This window comes from Dermochelys coriacea, chromosome 14 (assembly GCF_009764565.3).
Source record: "Dermochelys coriacea isolate rDerCor1 chromosome 14, rDerCor1.pri.v4, whole genome shotgun sequence".
NCBI classification, from domain to species: domain Eukaryota; kingdom Metazoa; phylum Chordata; order Testudines; family Dermochelyidae; genus Dermochelys; species Dermochelys coriacea.
Window position 1 is genome coordinate 6,430,386 of NC_050081.1, and position 16,333 is coordinate 6,446,718.

General features: G+C 41.0%; 1 protein-coding gene across 2 annotated transcripts in view; it reads left to right on the forward strand.

Annotated features, from left to right (window-relative positions):
- The window catches only part of ABCA6 (ATP binding cassette subfamily A member 6), a 58,011-nt gene that overhangs the window by 4,738 nt on the left and 36,940 nt on the right, over positions 1–16,333 (forward strand). Inside the window, exons 3-13 of one of the 2 annotated variants that reach the window (XM_043496428.1) lie at positions 464–570; positions 1,666–1,870; positions 2,505–2,675; positions 5,455–5,564; positions 7,032–7,258; positions 9,954–10,095; positions 11,166–11,351; positions 11,782–11,929; positions 12,668–12,842; positions 13,128–13,186; positions 13,856–13,966. In XM_043496428.1, the coding sequence (XP_043352363.1) occupies positions 466–570; positions 1,666–1,870; positions 2,505–2,675; positions 5,455–5,564; positions 7,032–7,258; positions 9,954–10,095; positions 11,166–11,351; positions 11,782–11,929; positions 12,668–12,842; positions 13,128–13,186; positions 13,856–13,966 (1,639 nt within the window). In that variant the 5' untranslated portion in view covers positions 464–465. Of the gene's footprint in view, positions 1–463; positions 571–1,665; positions 4,312–5,454; positions 5,565–7,031; positions 7,259–9,953; positions 10,096–11,165; positions 11,352–11,781; positions 11,930–12,667; positions 12,843–13,127; positions 13,187–13,855; positions 13,967–16,333 lie in introns of those variants that run through there. The other variant, XM_043496429.1, reaches the window with a different exon arrangement.

Sequence of the window (16,333 nt, forward strand, 5' to 3'; positions counted from 1 at the left end):
GGTGGTGATAATTCTAAAGCATTTAACTCATGTAAAGAGATGGAGGGTGTGTTTTCCCTTTATCATTTTATTATGAATTTTACTCCATATTAATTATAGATTACGGCCACATTTCCAGTAATCTCTCTCAAGTCCTTAACAGCCAATAGCAGATCAATGCACTGACTCTCCCACACATACATTTAAAAAAAAAAAGGACAATCCACTAAATAGTCTTGTTTCATGTAAGCGTTCAGCATTACAGCTGAAAATAAGATGAGCTAACGCCTGCCACCAGGAGGAAAGGGGATATGAGTTTCCCTTTATGAGACATATGGATGACAGACACATGAAATGAGATCCAGATGCTCCAAAAGACCCATCACAGATGACCTGCCCCCTCCCACACACCACACAAAGTGCTCCTCCATTCAGTTATACTAACAGGAAAAAAAACCTCTCACTCTCTCTCACCCCATTCCAGAAATGCTTCCTAGATGTCAGCGAGAGATCAGTGTGTGTCAACAAACCAGGGTTCTGCTGTTAAAGCATATACTGGTGAAATGGAGGAAGAAAAATCAGAGTTTACAGGCAAGTCAGAAGAGCTGGGGTTTGTTCTGAGGTTGGGGCTGGGCTTCACCAGAGAACTTGTACAACAGGCAGCAGTCATAGAGCCAGATAGGTACCGCAGAAGAACAAAGCCCCACCTTCCCATCTGTAACAAGCAATGAGGGGAAAGCATCCTTATGTGTGGTGCAATGGTGAAGCTACAGCTGCACACCGGGAACTTCTAGGAAGCTTTGTGCTCCACTCCAACACTCCGGCACAGATCCCCAGTGGTATTGAGGCATCTGGCTCCCACTGGTTTCAGTGGGAGTCAGGTGCCTAAATACCTTTGACAATCTGGGTCAGAAGCTCTGCATGACCTGCGACATGGTCCAGTGCCATGAAGGCAGAGTCCAGCTCTCACTCTTCAGTTGCTATTGACAATCTCAGTGCTCTTTGCATTTCATCGACCATTTGGCTTGTTTCATTATCAGGCTGTTCTCTGCTTAAAAAAAAAAGAAAAGAAAAAAGTCTGTGAATTTAATGCTCAAGAAAGTGTGCAAGACTGAGAGAACCTGAAATGCACCCTCTGGGAGAGATGGGGCCCCAAACCTTTGACGTCCCATCTAGGGTGACCAGATGTCCCGATTTGATATGGACAGTCCCGGTTTTGGGGGCTTTTTCTTATATAGGGACCTATTACCTCCCCACCCTGTCCCGATTTTTCACACTTGCCCTCTGCTCACCCTACTCCCATCCCTCTGTGTAGGATTGGATCTGTATGTCATTTCTACTCTACAGAAGCTGAACAGGGAAAAAATGGCATAGTATTATAAAAAGTTACATCCTTGGCATCATTAAATTGGCTAACCAAGGTTGTGGCTGGGAGGGTATCAGGTATAACTGTATGGGTCAACGCTTACTCATCAATTGTTCCAAAAGTGCTTCAGCCAAGGTACAGAGTTTGCATAACAAATATGCAAGTATGTAAGGTCATTCAGTTAGGAGCTGCTCTCCCAAAGTGTATGCCAAAACCCTACAATGGGATAAGCTCCTTCTACAGGGCAGTATGGTTGCTGGTCAGGTGATTTGCAGATGTGCTACCAACTTCTAATTTGCTTCCATTTTTTTTCTCCTTAGGAACTGGTCCTCTCACTACTGATACCCCTCATATTGTATCTGGATATAATTAGTGGTTGGTATATGCGATACCCAGCAACACCTTCAGCTGACTTTGGGCGTGCAGATAAATTTAATTCTCGCAGTTATGCAGTTCAGTATACACCAGTGACGCATACTACCAGACAAATAATGCAGCATGTGGCTTCTGATTCCTTTTTGAAAAGTGCGTTCTCTCCTAACTTTATTACACTGTTGTTTTTTACATTTCTTGTGTTTCAGGAGACTTTTTATTAAAAGGTGTATTTTGCTTGTACTGAATATTTGTTAGATATTAATCTATAATGCCAGATGATGCTAGTGCCAGTCCACTTGGGTGGTGCTAATGAATATCATGGTGCAGAGTCTCTCTTATGGCCATATGCCACTCAGTGCAGAAGAGAGGATGTGGGGGACGCTAGGATGCCAGTTATGGCTCTCCAGTTTCTGACGGCCAGTCTGCACTGCAGTTGGCCTGGTGTCTTTTTTAAGAGCATCCTTGGGGCTGCTTTAACTTACTCCATTGGCTCGGAATCTCTATATTCATTTTTCATTATTTTTTTTCTTCTTGCTCTCTCTGCTTCTGTTTTTTAGCAGTTGCTACATATTTGTTTTTCACTCCTCTCTTGAATGAAATGCTGTCTTAACATTCAAGTTAAAGTTCCTGACTCACGATTTTGAAGTGCACTTAACATTAGACAAAGTGACTCCGTTCTTCCCTAGTTTTGATGGTTTATTTTGCTTGTCATAAAAGTGACAGTCATCTGATGTTTTGATAGTCAATAGTAAACATGAGCATTTATTTTTCTTGTATATCACAGGTGTACATATTGTTGGAGAGAATGCTGAAGAACAAACAGAGCTGGAAAACACTACTATGGCATTCTATGAATTTATAGAAGTTAAATTTAATGACGCTTTCTCTTATGAGATAGCTTCCCATTGGAATTCTGAATTCCATTTGCAAAGGGACCATATGGATCATCATTCAGGTGATTTTTCCCATTTAACACAAATAATTGTGAATTTTAATAATTTTAATCTTTCAATTTAATCACCAATTATAATAGTTGAAGTGAGATTAAAATGTATGTAAGTATAAATTTAGTGTTCAAACAACTATTTTCTAATATTGATTCTTGTATATGGGATATCTGTCTACTTGGAATGGATTGTTGGGTGACTCTGGCCACAGGCATTCACAGAAGTTGCTAACTTGGTCAAAGTTTCAGCACCCAGTGGCACCCACTCAGTATACTCAGGAATAGATCTGTTTGGGACTCAGAATTCTGTTCCACGGAAAATTCTGATATTTAAAAAACAAAAAAAATTTCTCCATTGGAATGAAAAGTTGAAATTTCAAAATTTCTCACAAAACCGAATTTGGGCAGGGGGATTGGTTTGGCTCATTTGAAATGTTTTGTTTCTGTTTAAACTTTTAAAAATATTTTATTTTTTTATTTTATTTCAGAATTAGAGTTTAATTTTTTTTATTTATAATTGAAAAGAAAATAATTGGTGTTATAATTGAAAATTGGCCTTCTAACTGGTAATTGGTTTGCTCATTGGTAATTGATATTCCAACTAGTAACAGGTTTGCTTCTGGGTTTGGTAAATAAGTATAGTAATTGGCATAATATAAAATATATAGAAATAATATAAAATAACATATTTAGAAACAAGAAGTCATTTCAAAATAAAACACCAATAAGGACCTTATTGAAGCACTTTCTTCCTGAATGAAATTTCATCAAAAATGACACATTTCCCCCCACAATGTTGACATTGACAAATTGACATTTTCTGGCTGAAAAACATACCCCTGGAAAATTTTCGGCCAGGAACTGCCTCACAAACCCAGTGTTCTGTAAGCCCCAGTGGTACAAGCACGGTGGTATGGTCCTGCCCCCTACCCTTCCACGCAGCTGCATCTCCTGAGTCCTCCTGCCTGGGGTCTGTACAGCAGAAGTCTCTGGTGCAGCAGGAGAAGGACAGAGCCCTGCCACCGGACTGGGCACAAGTCACCTGGGGATCACATAGAGAGGTTACATGCTCCCCCCCTTGTGTCCCTTCCCATGAGTCCAGCGTACCAGCAAGAAATGATTTCTACTTGCACCACTGGTTAATCCCTGTGGGATTCTCATGGGACAATGGGATTGCCTTAGACTTTGATCTGGCAGACGGCTTTTCCTCTCTCCCATATCTCTTGCTTTCCGTCCCCCTCGCCCTCCCTTCAGCCCTGGCAGCCTGCACTCTAATGAACATTAGTGATGAGGCATTTTGTGGAGGAGGCAGGTGCATCTGGGCTTTAACCACCAGCATTTACAGCCTCTCTTCCTCTGGCAGGGAGCAAACCCCCCAAACCTGCCATTCTGGAAGTCAGCAGGATCTCTCACATCCCTGAATGCTGTGATCTTTCCTGACCCCTTTTATGAGCTAGCACCCGGTGCTTTGGGAGCCTATGGGCACCAGTGCCCAGAATTTCCAGAGTGCTCAGCACCCGTTGTTTCCCAGAGTGACTGCTGTGTGCTGAGCTCCTCTGAATACGTGGCCTCAGACTTTGTGACCATCCAAAGCCTTGTTCCTTGGGGAAAGCATTTTCAGAGTCTACTAGCTCTGTGGAAACAGGTAGAATCTGTGGGGCAAACAGGCAGACTCTATTTAAAGGGATACCGCTTGCTATTGTGAGCCTTATTTTTCTTATCAGCTCCAGTGGCCTTCCTTGTAATAATCAGTTCAAAGACTTTGCAGTTCTGTCCTCACAGAACAGCACTACAACTTCTGACCTTCTAACTGAATTTTTTTTCCTCTTTACCACTTAGATCTGGGTATTATTCTACTTTTGTTCTGTCCCATTCATCCCCACTCTAAAGATATGCTATGGCTTCCTCCCTTCGTCTTTCAAGCCACTAAATACAATCTGTCTGGAATAAAGCTTTTCAGGAAAAGAGACGCACCTGGTTAACTTCTTATGCCCAGAAGAAGCCAGGCTTCCAGACTTCTGCAGCAGCCATCTCCAAGACAAAACATAAACATTCCCAGAAAATGCACTGAATGTAAGCCAATGTCTACTTTCTGGGCACTACAGCAGCATATAGCTATGGTATCTTAGCTTATGCTGCAGTAACCCTGTAGTGTAGATGCAGCCTACAGAAAGGGAAGGGTTTTTTTCAGTCACTCCACCTCCCCAGCCAAAGGTAGGTAGGTTGACAGGAGCATTCTTCCAATGAACTAGCTGATTCTGTCAAAGGTTAGATCAGCATAACTATGCTGCTTAGCACTGTGGATTTTTCATGGGCTGTAGTGCCCGCAGTGTAGATATGGCCTGGGACCTGCCTGTCCTGGGTATTGGAAGAGTACAGTGCTAACTTCATGTCCTGATCATTTTCAAATGGGTGACTCTTCCCTCCTAACTGAACCATATATTTTTAAGTTATTAGTGCTTTTCTGTCCATTGTAAGGGTGCTTTGGTAGTGTGTACCTACCATACTAGCTATTGCATTAAGACTCCCCGAATTCATTGCGTAATGACCACTGAATGCCCATGATATGGAAATGACTCTCAGGCACTATTGATCTCCAGTGAAACCCATCGAAGTCGATAGGAGTTTTTGCCATTAACTTCAGCAGGGTCAGGATTTCAACCACAGAGTACAGTCTAATTGGGGAACCTACAGGTGATAGGCTCCACTTCCCTAATCCTCTGTGTCATGTACCCCCTCCATGCACACGCACACTACTATTTGCTTTTTAAAAAAATCTTTCCTCTAGGCAGCTGCTCTGGCTTCATATTTTATGATGACGTCACTTGTGCTGTTAGTCAACAGTGGACTTCAGGATTTGTTCCCCTGCAAGCAAACATTGACGCTGCTATCATTCAAGTAAGTAGAGTCGGGAGCTTGAAAGTCAGTTTATTTTAGCCAGATTATTAGTATTGGACCTAACCAAAGAATATCTCTGACCAAATACTTTACATGTAGATGGAGCTTTTTAGAGAAATCAGATGTATTCACATCAGCGGCGCTTGATGATATTCACTCTCAGGTTCTTAAGGAACTAACTGAAGCAGTCTCAGAACCACTAGCAATTATCTTTGAGAATTCATGGAGGGCAGGTGAGGGTCCAGAGGACTGGAGAAGGGCAAACATAGTACATATCTTTAAAAAGTGAACAAAGAGGACCCAGGGAATTATAGACCAGTCAGCCTCATTTTGATACCTGGAAAGATACTGGAACTAATTTATTAAACAATTGGTGTGTAAGCACCAAGAGGATCATTGGGTCATAAGTAATAACCAGCATGGATCTATCAAGAACAAATCATGCCAAAGCAACCTCTTTCCTTTCTTTGACAGCATTACAGGCCTAGTGGATGGGGGAAGCAGAAGATGTGATACATCTTGATTTTAGCGAGGCTTTTGACACAGTCTCACATGACATTTGCCTAAGAAAACTAGGGAAATATGGCCTACATGAAATCACTCTAAGGTGTGTAAATAACTGGATGAAAAACTGCAGCAAGAGAGATTTAAGTTAGATAATAGGAAAAACTTTCTAACTACTGAGTACTTCTAAGTACTGGAATAGGTTACCAAGATAGGTTGTGAAATCCACGTCAGTGGAGGTTTTTAAGAACAGGTTAGATAAACACTTGTCAGGGATGGTCTAAATATATTTAATCCATTCTCAACATGGGGGGATGTACTAGATAACTTTCTGAGTTCCCTTCCAGCCCTATTTTTCTCTGTTTCTATCCATGCAAAAATACTGAGCACACCAAATAGGGTGTCCATAAGTCTACCATAATTTGGTTCAAGTGCTGAATCGCACAAATGCTGTGAAAGGAAGGAGGGCCCAGTGGTTAAGGCACTAGTCTGGAGTGCTAGAGACCAGTGTGATTGCCATCTCTGCCACAAGCTTCCCATGTAACCTTGGACAAGTCAGTTAACCTCACTGTGACTAAGTTCCCCATCTGTAAAATGGAATTAATAGCACTTCTCTACCTCACATAAGGCTAGAGTGAAAATGTTTGCTGCTTTGGAAAACAGCAAGAAACATGGGGGTTTTCTTGTTGGTGATTGGAATGTTTTCCACATGGCTCCTATCATCCTCTTTACAGCTGCAGCTTCAGGGTCTGGAGTGCAGGTGTGAGCTCAGGCATGAGTGAGTGTTTTGTGTAGAGAGTGAATTAGGTTGCCCTTTTCTCATCTTTCCTTAATTCCGATGGAGAAGTTTACAGTGAGAGTGCTCAAATCCAGCTCCCACAGCCAAGAATCATTGACAAAATGTCCCTAAAAATCTGGGGTCTTGTCAAATTAATCTAATTGATTACTTGTTTTGTATTTTAGGTTGCATCAAACCACTCAGTGATGGAAGAGCTGCAATCAGTCACTGCTGTACAGATGAGGATACCTCCCTTTCGTATTGCAGAAGGCATTAACTATGACTTTTTGGTTGTCTGCACTGCAGTGGCATTCTCTCCACTCATATACTTTATGTCACTCAATATGGCAAAAGAAAGGAGGAACTTTAAGGTGCTGATGAAGATGATGGCGCTCCGGGATTTAGCCTTCTGGTGTGTGAAATGCCCACTTAACTATGTACGGCAGATAAATCAACTGGTGAATTAATATCTCACCGATGCAGCCATGTGTTTAAAGTAAACTGTAAGAAGCTGGGAAATTCTGCTGGGTGAGCAAGATGTGTCCTCTCCATTTGCAAAACCTGAGAATGTAAATTAAGCCCAGGTGTAATCCATGTTGCCAAAGGAAGCTGCTAAATATAGGCAGTGCATCAGAATTACTAGTCAGCTGCACAATGTATGAGAGTCAATGGAAGTAGCCAAAGCAAATTGAGAACCTTTAGTTTGTCATGACATAGTTGAATGGCTGCTTGTTTTTCTCTGCTTTATGTGCAAGGTGTAGATCTTGCATTGTAATCGGTGAAGGCAAAGCAGTCCTTCCACCGATCATAATGCAGAATTGAGCCTTAAATACGAGGACGAGGGGCCAAACTGTCTTTCAGAGGAATTCCATTAGAATGGGTCCAAAAAGAAAATTCAGGGACTCTTTCCCCCCTCTTCTCCCCCTCCCCATGCCCCTCACATTTCCCCTGATGTTTCCTACATTCAAATGTTCAGGATTCAAAACATTTCAGCGTGTTCTAACTTGGTCAGTGAAGCCAATGTGTGTCCATTATAGTCAATAATAGTGCAGACTGATTTCGTTTTGCTATTGAATGGTACCGCTCTGTGATGGGGTGTATGGATCTTTCAGAGCCCCCTTGTGCGAGCCCTGGGGCATTACTGTTCTCTAACCCAGGAGTGTCCCATAGAGGAGACTCCACTGAGCTAGACAATGGCCTGGTAATTTCCAGCCAGGGTTCAGTGCCTGTTCAGATAGACACTCCCAGCTGGGAGCTAATTATACACAAACTCACCATAGTATTTAGGCTCAGCACCTTATAGGGAGGATGGGTTATGCCCATAAGTAAGGTCCTACTTCATTTGTGATTATTGCAGAAATTGCAAATCCCGCAATATTAGGCTTCCATGGCAATTTTGATTTTAATTTCCACAGTCCACAATTTTGCATACATTGTGAGTATGCAAGTAGTACTGCACTAACATTCAATGCCTGTAAAATGTAAAGGGCTAAAGTGATTGGACTCGATTTCTATAGCAATAGTGTTAAGACTTTTTGTCTTCTGAATTTCATATTGTACCGGTCACTTTTTTTTAATTAATGTAATATAGTTGCAGCAAAATGTCTGGTTATCAAAAATAATTAGCAGGCATGACATAACACTTGAGTGTTTTATATTGTTCCAGCGCATTTTTCTTGAACACATAGGACTACTCTGGCATTTCCAAATTACATTATTACTTTTCCATGGTTTTCCAAGTCTTGTCCGCAACTCAACTGCAATTATTTGAAGACCATCCTGCAATTTAAACTGGGCCTTACCCATAAAAGAGTGAGCAATACAGGTATACACAGTGACCCCAGATCGGGACAGGAGTTCTGAGGAAATATAGTATATAGCTGCTCCTTGTGTAATTTGGAGCTTTCTACTTGAAAAACAGCCTGGGAAGGAATACCTAAAGACTTCTGCCAAGTTGGTGTCAAACCCTGCTCTAAATCCCAACATGAAGATGGTGATTTGTGCTCAAGTCTGAGCCTCCAGCAAATTTTTTCTCTTGTCCCTCTGTCCCTGGCCCTTCCATGAGTGCCTGGTTATATTTTTGTAGCCGTTTGTTTAGGAAGCATGAGCAATTTTATCAATCTTTACTGTACAAATCCCAGAAATGCAAGAGTAGCCATTAGGAAAATGAACTTCACGCTCATTGCTTAGAGAAACATTATGCAACAATTTTTACATTGCTGTCTAAAATAAATGCATGTTTACGGGAAAGCATCCAGCTTTAAAAGAAATTAAGGTAAATTTGAAATCTGTTGACTTCAATGGAGCCAGTTTTTTACCCTGTAAATTCTGGGAGAAATGTGGAAACTTCTTGGTCAGGAAGAATAGCCACAGTCAGAATGACCATTTTTCCCAGGATATCTTCCCTGTTTAAAAGGGAATAATATCATTATCCCAGATAACATTCTGGTCAGTAAACAGAGGATGATGGAAGCTGATGGATGCACACTGATTCACGTCCGTTTAAGATGTGTATTTTACATTCTCCCCATCTGACGGGCAAACTAGAGATCATATATTGCCCATATCTTGGGCTTTAAGTCTTCACTGTCTCCTATCACATTTAAAAATCAGTTCTTTGTGTTTCAGTTGTCCATCTGAGCTTGGTATATGGCCATGGCAATAGCCTAGGACTTGGGAAACATGGGTTAGATTCTCTACTTTGCCGCAGACTGTTTGTATGACCTTGCTTAAGCTGTGTAGCCTCTGTGCCTCAGTTCCCCATTTGTGAAATGGGGATAACTGCACTGCTCTACCTCACATAGGTGTTTTGAGGACAAATATATTAAAGAGAAACATAATTCATTTATTTATTTTTAATTGCATAAAATATTTCTATTTCTATCATGGCATGAAACTCCCCTTTTTATTAAAGCCTAAATTGTAAGCAAATGGTAAGTTGGTAGTATCTCTATAAAACATTATGGTAACATGTTTTGTCAAAGAAATATCAATGATTGTATCAAAGTACAGGCTTACCTTCCCCCTCCCCTCTTTTTAACAGATTACTGCATGACCTCACATCCATACATAAACCAGAAAAGTAATGCATTGTCTTTTGATTTTAGGTTCTCCTGGGGTTTGCTGTATGCAGGCTACATTTTAATTGTGGCAATTCTACTGACACTTATCATGAAATCTGATGAATTTATATACCACACCAGCCATTCTGTGATGTTCTTCCTCTTTTATCTCTATGGCATCTCTTTGGTAAGTTATATTTTTCAGAAGCATAGCTGTTTCCATCTCTGGACTTATTATAAGTCTGGATTTAAGGATCCTTGGTATTGCCACAAGCAAACTTTTTGAGGTGTGCGGGAGAGAGGATTTGGCCTGGAGGATTCAGACAGCCTTCGTACAGATCCTAAATAGTCATGTTTTCAGTCCACTCTGGGACAAAACTTGCTGGGCTCAGTTCATTTTCTCAATTCATTTTCAACTGCAGATTAACATTCCTCTCTCAATTCAGTGCAAGTTTAGCCAAGACCAAAGAGGACAGGAATTTACTTCCGCAGTCCAGAGAATGATTGAGCGACCCTGGTTTGGGATCTCTCCACCCAACTAGACTTCATTTACATTAATTAAGTAATGCTAAGGAGAATTCTGTTCTGCAGTATTAGCTTCTTTGCTATGGTCTCTTGGATTTTAGGATTATTTTTATGATCCAGTTAAATAAAAAGTGTTTTAAAGGCCTTAAGCCAAGTTCAGACCTATACACAGATGCTAATCCAAGTGTAATGTTTGGAAGCTGTGAGGCATGGTTTGGCCTGTATATGTTGGGTAGACTCAAGCTATCAAGCCATTGAAGGACCAAGATCATTAAAGTTCTGCTTCAGAGAAGGCAGGCTGCCAATCACCTAAAACAAGTGTTGTTTCAGTCATTTCTATCACTGGCGGTTTGCACCTTAAAAAGCTCATTGGTTCTTCAGACTAAAAATACTGGCCAATTAATGAAGAGGGCAGGATACTTCCAAATTTGGAAACATTCAGGGTCAAGGCAACCCCGACATAAGGTAAGGCCTTTCAAACATTCCCCAGAGCTGGTTGTTACCTCATAATTGTAGCTTTTCCTACACTTGTTCAGTAAAGTTCTCATGTATGGAAAACATCATCATTAGTCTCAATAACTCTCTTTTATGTTGGCCCATTCTTCTAAGCACCTTGTCACTAGGGGTTATATAGGAGTAATGAAACACCAACAGTCTTACAACTGTAGTGCTGTACGACGATATTGTGATTCTCTCAGAAATTGATGCTAACAAACCGTTGGTCTCTTTCAGATGTCACTTGCTTTCTTGCTAAGTTCTTTGTTGAAGAAACCTAAGCTCACTGGCATAGTTGGGTTCCTCTTCACCCTGTCCTTTGGAAGTCTTGGCCTTGCTGTATTGTATAACCATGTTCCTGAACCCTTGGAATGGGTTTTAGGTCTCTTCAGTCCTTTTGCTTTCACGGCTGGATTTGTGCGGGTATGATACAGAATAATTTCCTCCTCATGCATCATTCATTTAGGAAAGGATGAACATTTCATCTTTTAAGACTTTTGGGTTCATTGACTCTTCAAAAATGCAGTCAGTGAAGGAAAGTTGATGATGACACCCATTTCCTGGTGAAAGGATTTGAGTCCTTCAAATCCAGTAATAGAACTTCAAGCTCACTGGCTTCACCTCACCTGCCACATAAAATTTCAACATCTTCAGGCCTTCATGGCCCTGAATAATTTAATTGTTTTGTCTATCCTTTGGTTCTTATCCCTATTTGCCCTTATCCTCTCTATTCCATCCAACCCACACAATTAAGCAACCCCTTATTATACTTCGCCACAGGCTTCTTCTACATAGCCAACTGCTCTAACATCCATTTGTATTCTTTCCTCTGTAAATGTCTGCATTATTTCAGATTGTACATTTAGAAGATGCTGTGAAAGGGGTGGATTTTTCTGACTTTTTGGAAGACTCATTCCCAATGTTGGCAGTTTTTTTCCTGTTGGCTTTTGATGCTCTTCTCTATTTGATGCTAGCCATCTACTTTGACAAAGTTTTGCCTGGTAAGTATGAGTCTGATTGCAATTTAAATTAATTTAAATGGTTTCATTGCTTTCCCCTTCTCTTGAACTACCTCCTGTAAATAATGTGGTTCGACTGTATTGTAGCCTACTAGACTGGGACTCAAAGGGATACCTGGGTTCTGTTTCCATCCCAGCCATTGACTGGCTGGGTGACCTTGGGCTAGTCATTTACCTATCTGTGCCTCCCATCTGTAAAACGGGGATAACTGTACTTGCCTTTTTTGTAAATTGCTTAGAGATCTACTGATAGAAACTGCTATATAAAAGTTAGGTGTTGTTATTGTATCCAGAATCTATTTTCTCATTCTGCTCAAGCTCAGATTGATTGATTGATTTGTTTTCTAAGCACATTTAATGCACGGGAGTATGACAGATCTCAGGATAAAGTCCTCTCCCACAAAACTAACAAAGCACAACAGTGTTAATGCAAGTTCCCCTTCCTTGCCTTACAAGGCTACTTGTAGGGATGACAGATTATTCGTTCCATGTTCCATCTCTATCCCTGGCCTCCTGACTTGTTGACATTGCTAGAATGGGTTCCATTTGCTATGATGATGGCACAAATGGCAATTTGGTGCCTAATTCTCTTTTTAGTTCAGTGGTGCAAAACTGTCATTGGTACCCTAGAAAATGCTCCCCTACCCCAACCCCCGCAGCTGCTTTATCACAATATTTCACTGAATAAAGTGTTCCATTTTATTTTGGTTTAATAATTAGATAAATATGGGATGCACCATTCCCGTTTGTTCTTCCTGAAGCCATCTTATTGGTTTAAAAAAAGAAAAAATTGTGTCAACAATGATATCCTAGACCATGAAGAATACAATGACCAGGTCTTTAATGATCATGTTGAGCAAGTGCCTCCAGAATTTCGTGGGAAAGAGGCCATCAGGTATGGGCAATAAGAGTATGTTTGTTTGGTTTCTACTGTGTTAAGGCTAATACGAGTCCAATCACTAGAGAAATGTAAAGACTTGGATTTCTATTTAATCTTCCCCATAAAGTACCCTGGACCTGATTCTCCAGAAGGTCTGTGCTGAGCTGAGAAATAGAAGACTACTGCAGGAACCCCCTGCAGTACCTGCCTACTATCAGCCCAACCTAGGAGCAGAGCTTTAGGAAGCGCCTAGCCCTTCGATTCCAACGTTAATTCAAACCTGTCTGCTTTTTTTTCCAGTATCAACAATATTAAAAAAACCTATAAAGGGAAGGACAAGATAGTGAATGCTTTAAGAGGTAAGGAGGGAAGCCTCTGAAACTGAAGGTACCTGTGGGTATTTTATCCGAGCACCAAGCTACCCATGCATCCATTAATCCCATGCCATCCCATTTTAGTCCCTGTGAGGCACCTAGATACCAAAGTGATGGACACTGTTTATAAATATAAATGAGATTCAACAGGGATATTGATAGTTAATAATAATTATACATGAAAAGAACTTTTTGGGCCCAGGTACCCAGTTTGTTGCCCATTCAGATGTGGGTACTATTTAGCCCATTCCATTCTCTGGGCACTTATCCCACAAATGTGAACGCTCAATATAATATACAGATGCCCATCAACATCCACAAAGTGCCCAGGTCTCCTCAGAAGGGTGAAAAAAAAAAAACAGTGGGCTCTCCTGCATAATGGAAAAGGTTAACAAATCCTAGCTCCAGCATGCCAGTGTGGGGAAGTTTCCAAATCGAGGCCCCTCATGCAGAAATCCCTGAGCAGCTCACTCCTGTTTACGTTAGATGTGCTCCAGCTTAAGCAACTTTTCCAATGCCTAGTGTGGTAATATTAGCTAGATCAATTACCTAGTTACCTGAAGCTTGGAGAATTTTTAATCCTAATTCCTAGCCCTTCTCTGGTTCAAACTTCCTTTGCTTAACTTTATCACCAATACCATTTTTTTATATTAGGTTTGTTGCTTAATGTCTATGAAGGCCAGATCACTGCATTACTTGGTCACAGTGGAGCTGGAAAAAGTACGCTACTGAACATCCTTAGTGGACTTTGCCCACCTTCAGAAGGTAAAATTATCTAATGACAAGCTGAAGAGAAGGTTACCAAAGTGTAATTTCCCCTACCTACACACACTTTCTGGCTGTCTGAAGGAATGAACAGTTTATGGTTACATGTGGGAAGGCACAATAGAAATGTGTGATTATGAGTACATGGGAGTGCACATGTGCTGTCAGTGAGCTGGAAATGAATGTCACTTAACTAAGGAGCTCCTTGAACCTTCCTCTGAAGCATCTGATACTGGCTACTGTCGGAGATAGAACATTACAGTTGATAGACCACTGATCTAATATGGTAGGACAATTCCTATACTCCTACACATCCAGAGCAGGGAAGGAGGTGTGATGTCCCAGATTGAGGTGGTGTTGAGGTTTTGAAACAAATTGATGAACTAAACAGTAATAAGTCACCAGGACCAGATGGTATTCACCCAAGAGTTCTGAAGGAACTCAAATGTGAAACTGCAGAACTACTAACTGTAGTTAGTACTACTACTGTACTACAGAACTACTAACTGTAGTCTGTAACCCAGTGATTCTCCAACTTTTGTACTGGTGACCACTTTCAAATAGCAAGTGTATGAGTGCAACCCCTCTTATAAACTAAAACCACTTTTTTATATCTTTAACACCATTATAAATGCTGGATGCAAAGTGGGGGAGGCTGACAGCTTGCGACCCCCCCCCATGCAATAACCTTGCAACCCCCTGGGGGGGTCCCAACCCCCAGTTTGAGAACCCCTGCTGTAACCAATCATTTAAATCACTTTCTGTACCAAATGACTGGAGGATAGCTAATGTGACGCCAATTTTTAAAAAGGGCTCCGAAGGTGATCCCGGCAATTACAGGCCAGTAAACCTGACTTCAATACCGGGCAAACTGGTTGAAACTATAGTAAAGAACAAAATTGTCAGACATATTGATGAACATAATTTGTTGGGGAAGAGTCAACATGTATTTAGTAAAGGGAAATCATGCCTCACCAATCTACTAGAATTCTTTGAGGGGGTCAACAAGCACATGGACAAGGGGGATTCAGTGGATATAGTATACTTAGATTTTCAGAAAGCCTTTGACAAGGTCCCTCACCAAAGGCTCTTAAGCAAAGTAAGAGGGATGGTGCTCTCATGGATTGGTAACTGGTTAAAAGATGGGAAACAAAGGGTAGGAATAAATGGTCAGTTTTCAGAATGGAGAGCGATAAATAGCAGTGTCCCCCAGGGGTCTGAACTGGGACCAGTCCAAGTCAACATATTCACAAATGATCTGAAAAAACGTGAGGTGGCAAAATTTGCAGATGATACAAAAATACTTAAGATAGTTAAGACCCAGGCAGCTTGCAAAGAACTATAAAAGAATCTCTCAAAACTAGGTGACTGGTCAACAAAATGGCAGATGACATTCAACGTTGATAAATGCAAAATAATGCACATTGGAAAACATAATCCCAACTATACATATAAAATGATGGGGTCTGAATTAGCTGTTACCACTCAAGAAAGAGATCTTGGAGTCATTGTGGACAGATCTCTGAAAACATCCACTCAATGTACAGTGGCAGTCAAAAAAGCAAACAGAAATCATTAAGAAAGGGATATACTGTATAATAAGACAGAAAATATCATATTGCCTCTATATAAATCCATGGTTTTCCTACATCTTAAATACTGCGTGCAGATGTGGTTGCCCCATCTCAAAAAGGATATACTGGAATTGGAAAAGGTTCAGAAAAGGGCAACAAAAATTATTAGGGGTATGGAATGGCTGCCATATGAGGAGAGATTGATAAGACTGGGACTTTTCAGCTTGGAAAAGAGATGACTAATGGGGGATATGATAGAGGTCTATAAAATCATGACTGGTGTGGAGAAAGTAAATAAGAACGTGTTATTTACTCCTCCTCCTAACAAAAGAACTAGGTGTCACCAAATGAAATTAATAGGCAGCGGGTTTAAAACAAACAAAAGGAAGTATTTCTTCATACAATGCACAGTCAACCTGTGGAACTCCTTGCCAAAGGATGTTGTGTGAGGGCTAAGTCTATAACAGGGTAAAAAAGAACTAGAAAAATTCATGGAGGATAGGTCCATTGATGGCTATTAGCCAGGATGGGCAGGGATGGTGTCCCTACCCTCTGTTTGTCAGAAGGTAGGAATGGGCGACAGGGGATGAATCACTTGATGATTACCTGTTCTGTTCATTACCTCTGGGGCACCTGGCATTGGCCACTGTCGGAAGACAGGATACTGGGCTAGATGGACCTTTGGTCTGACCCAGTATGGCTGTTCTTATGTTTCCACACCCTGCTAACTTGTTCTCCTCTATCTTCTCCTTCTTTTTGTGTTCTTCAAGCACAAAAGCTTTTATACCATGTA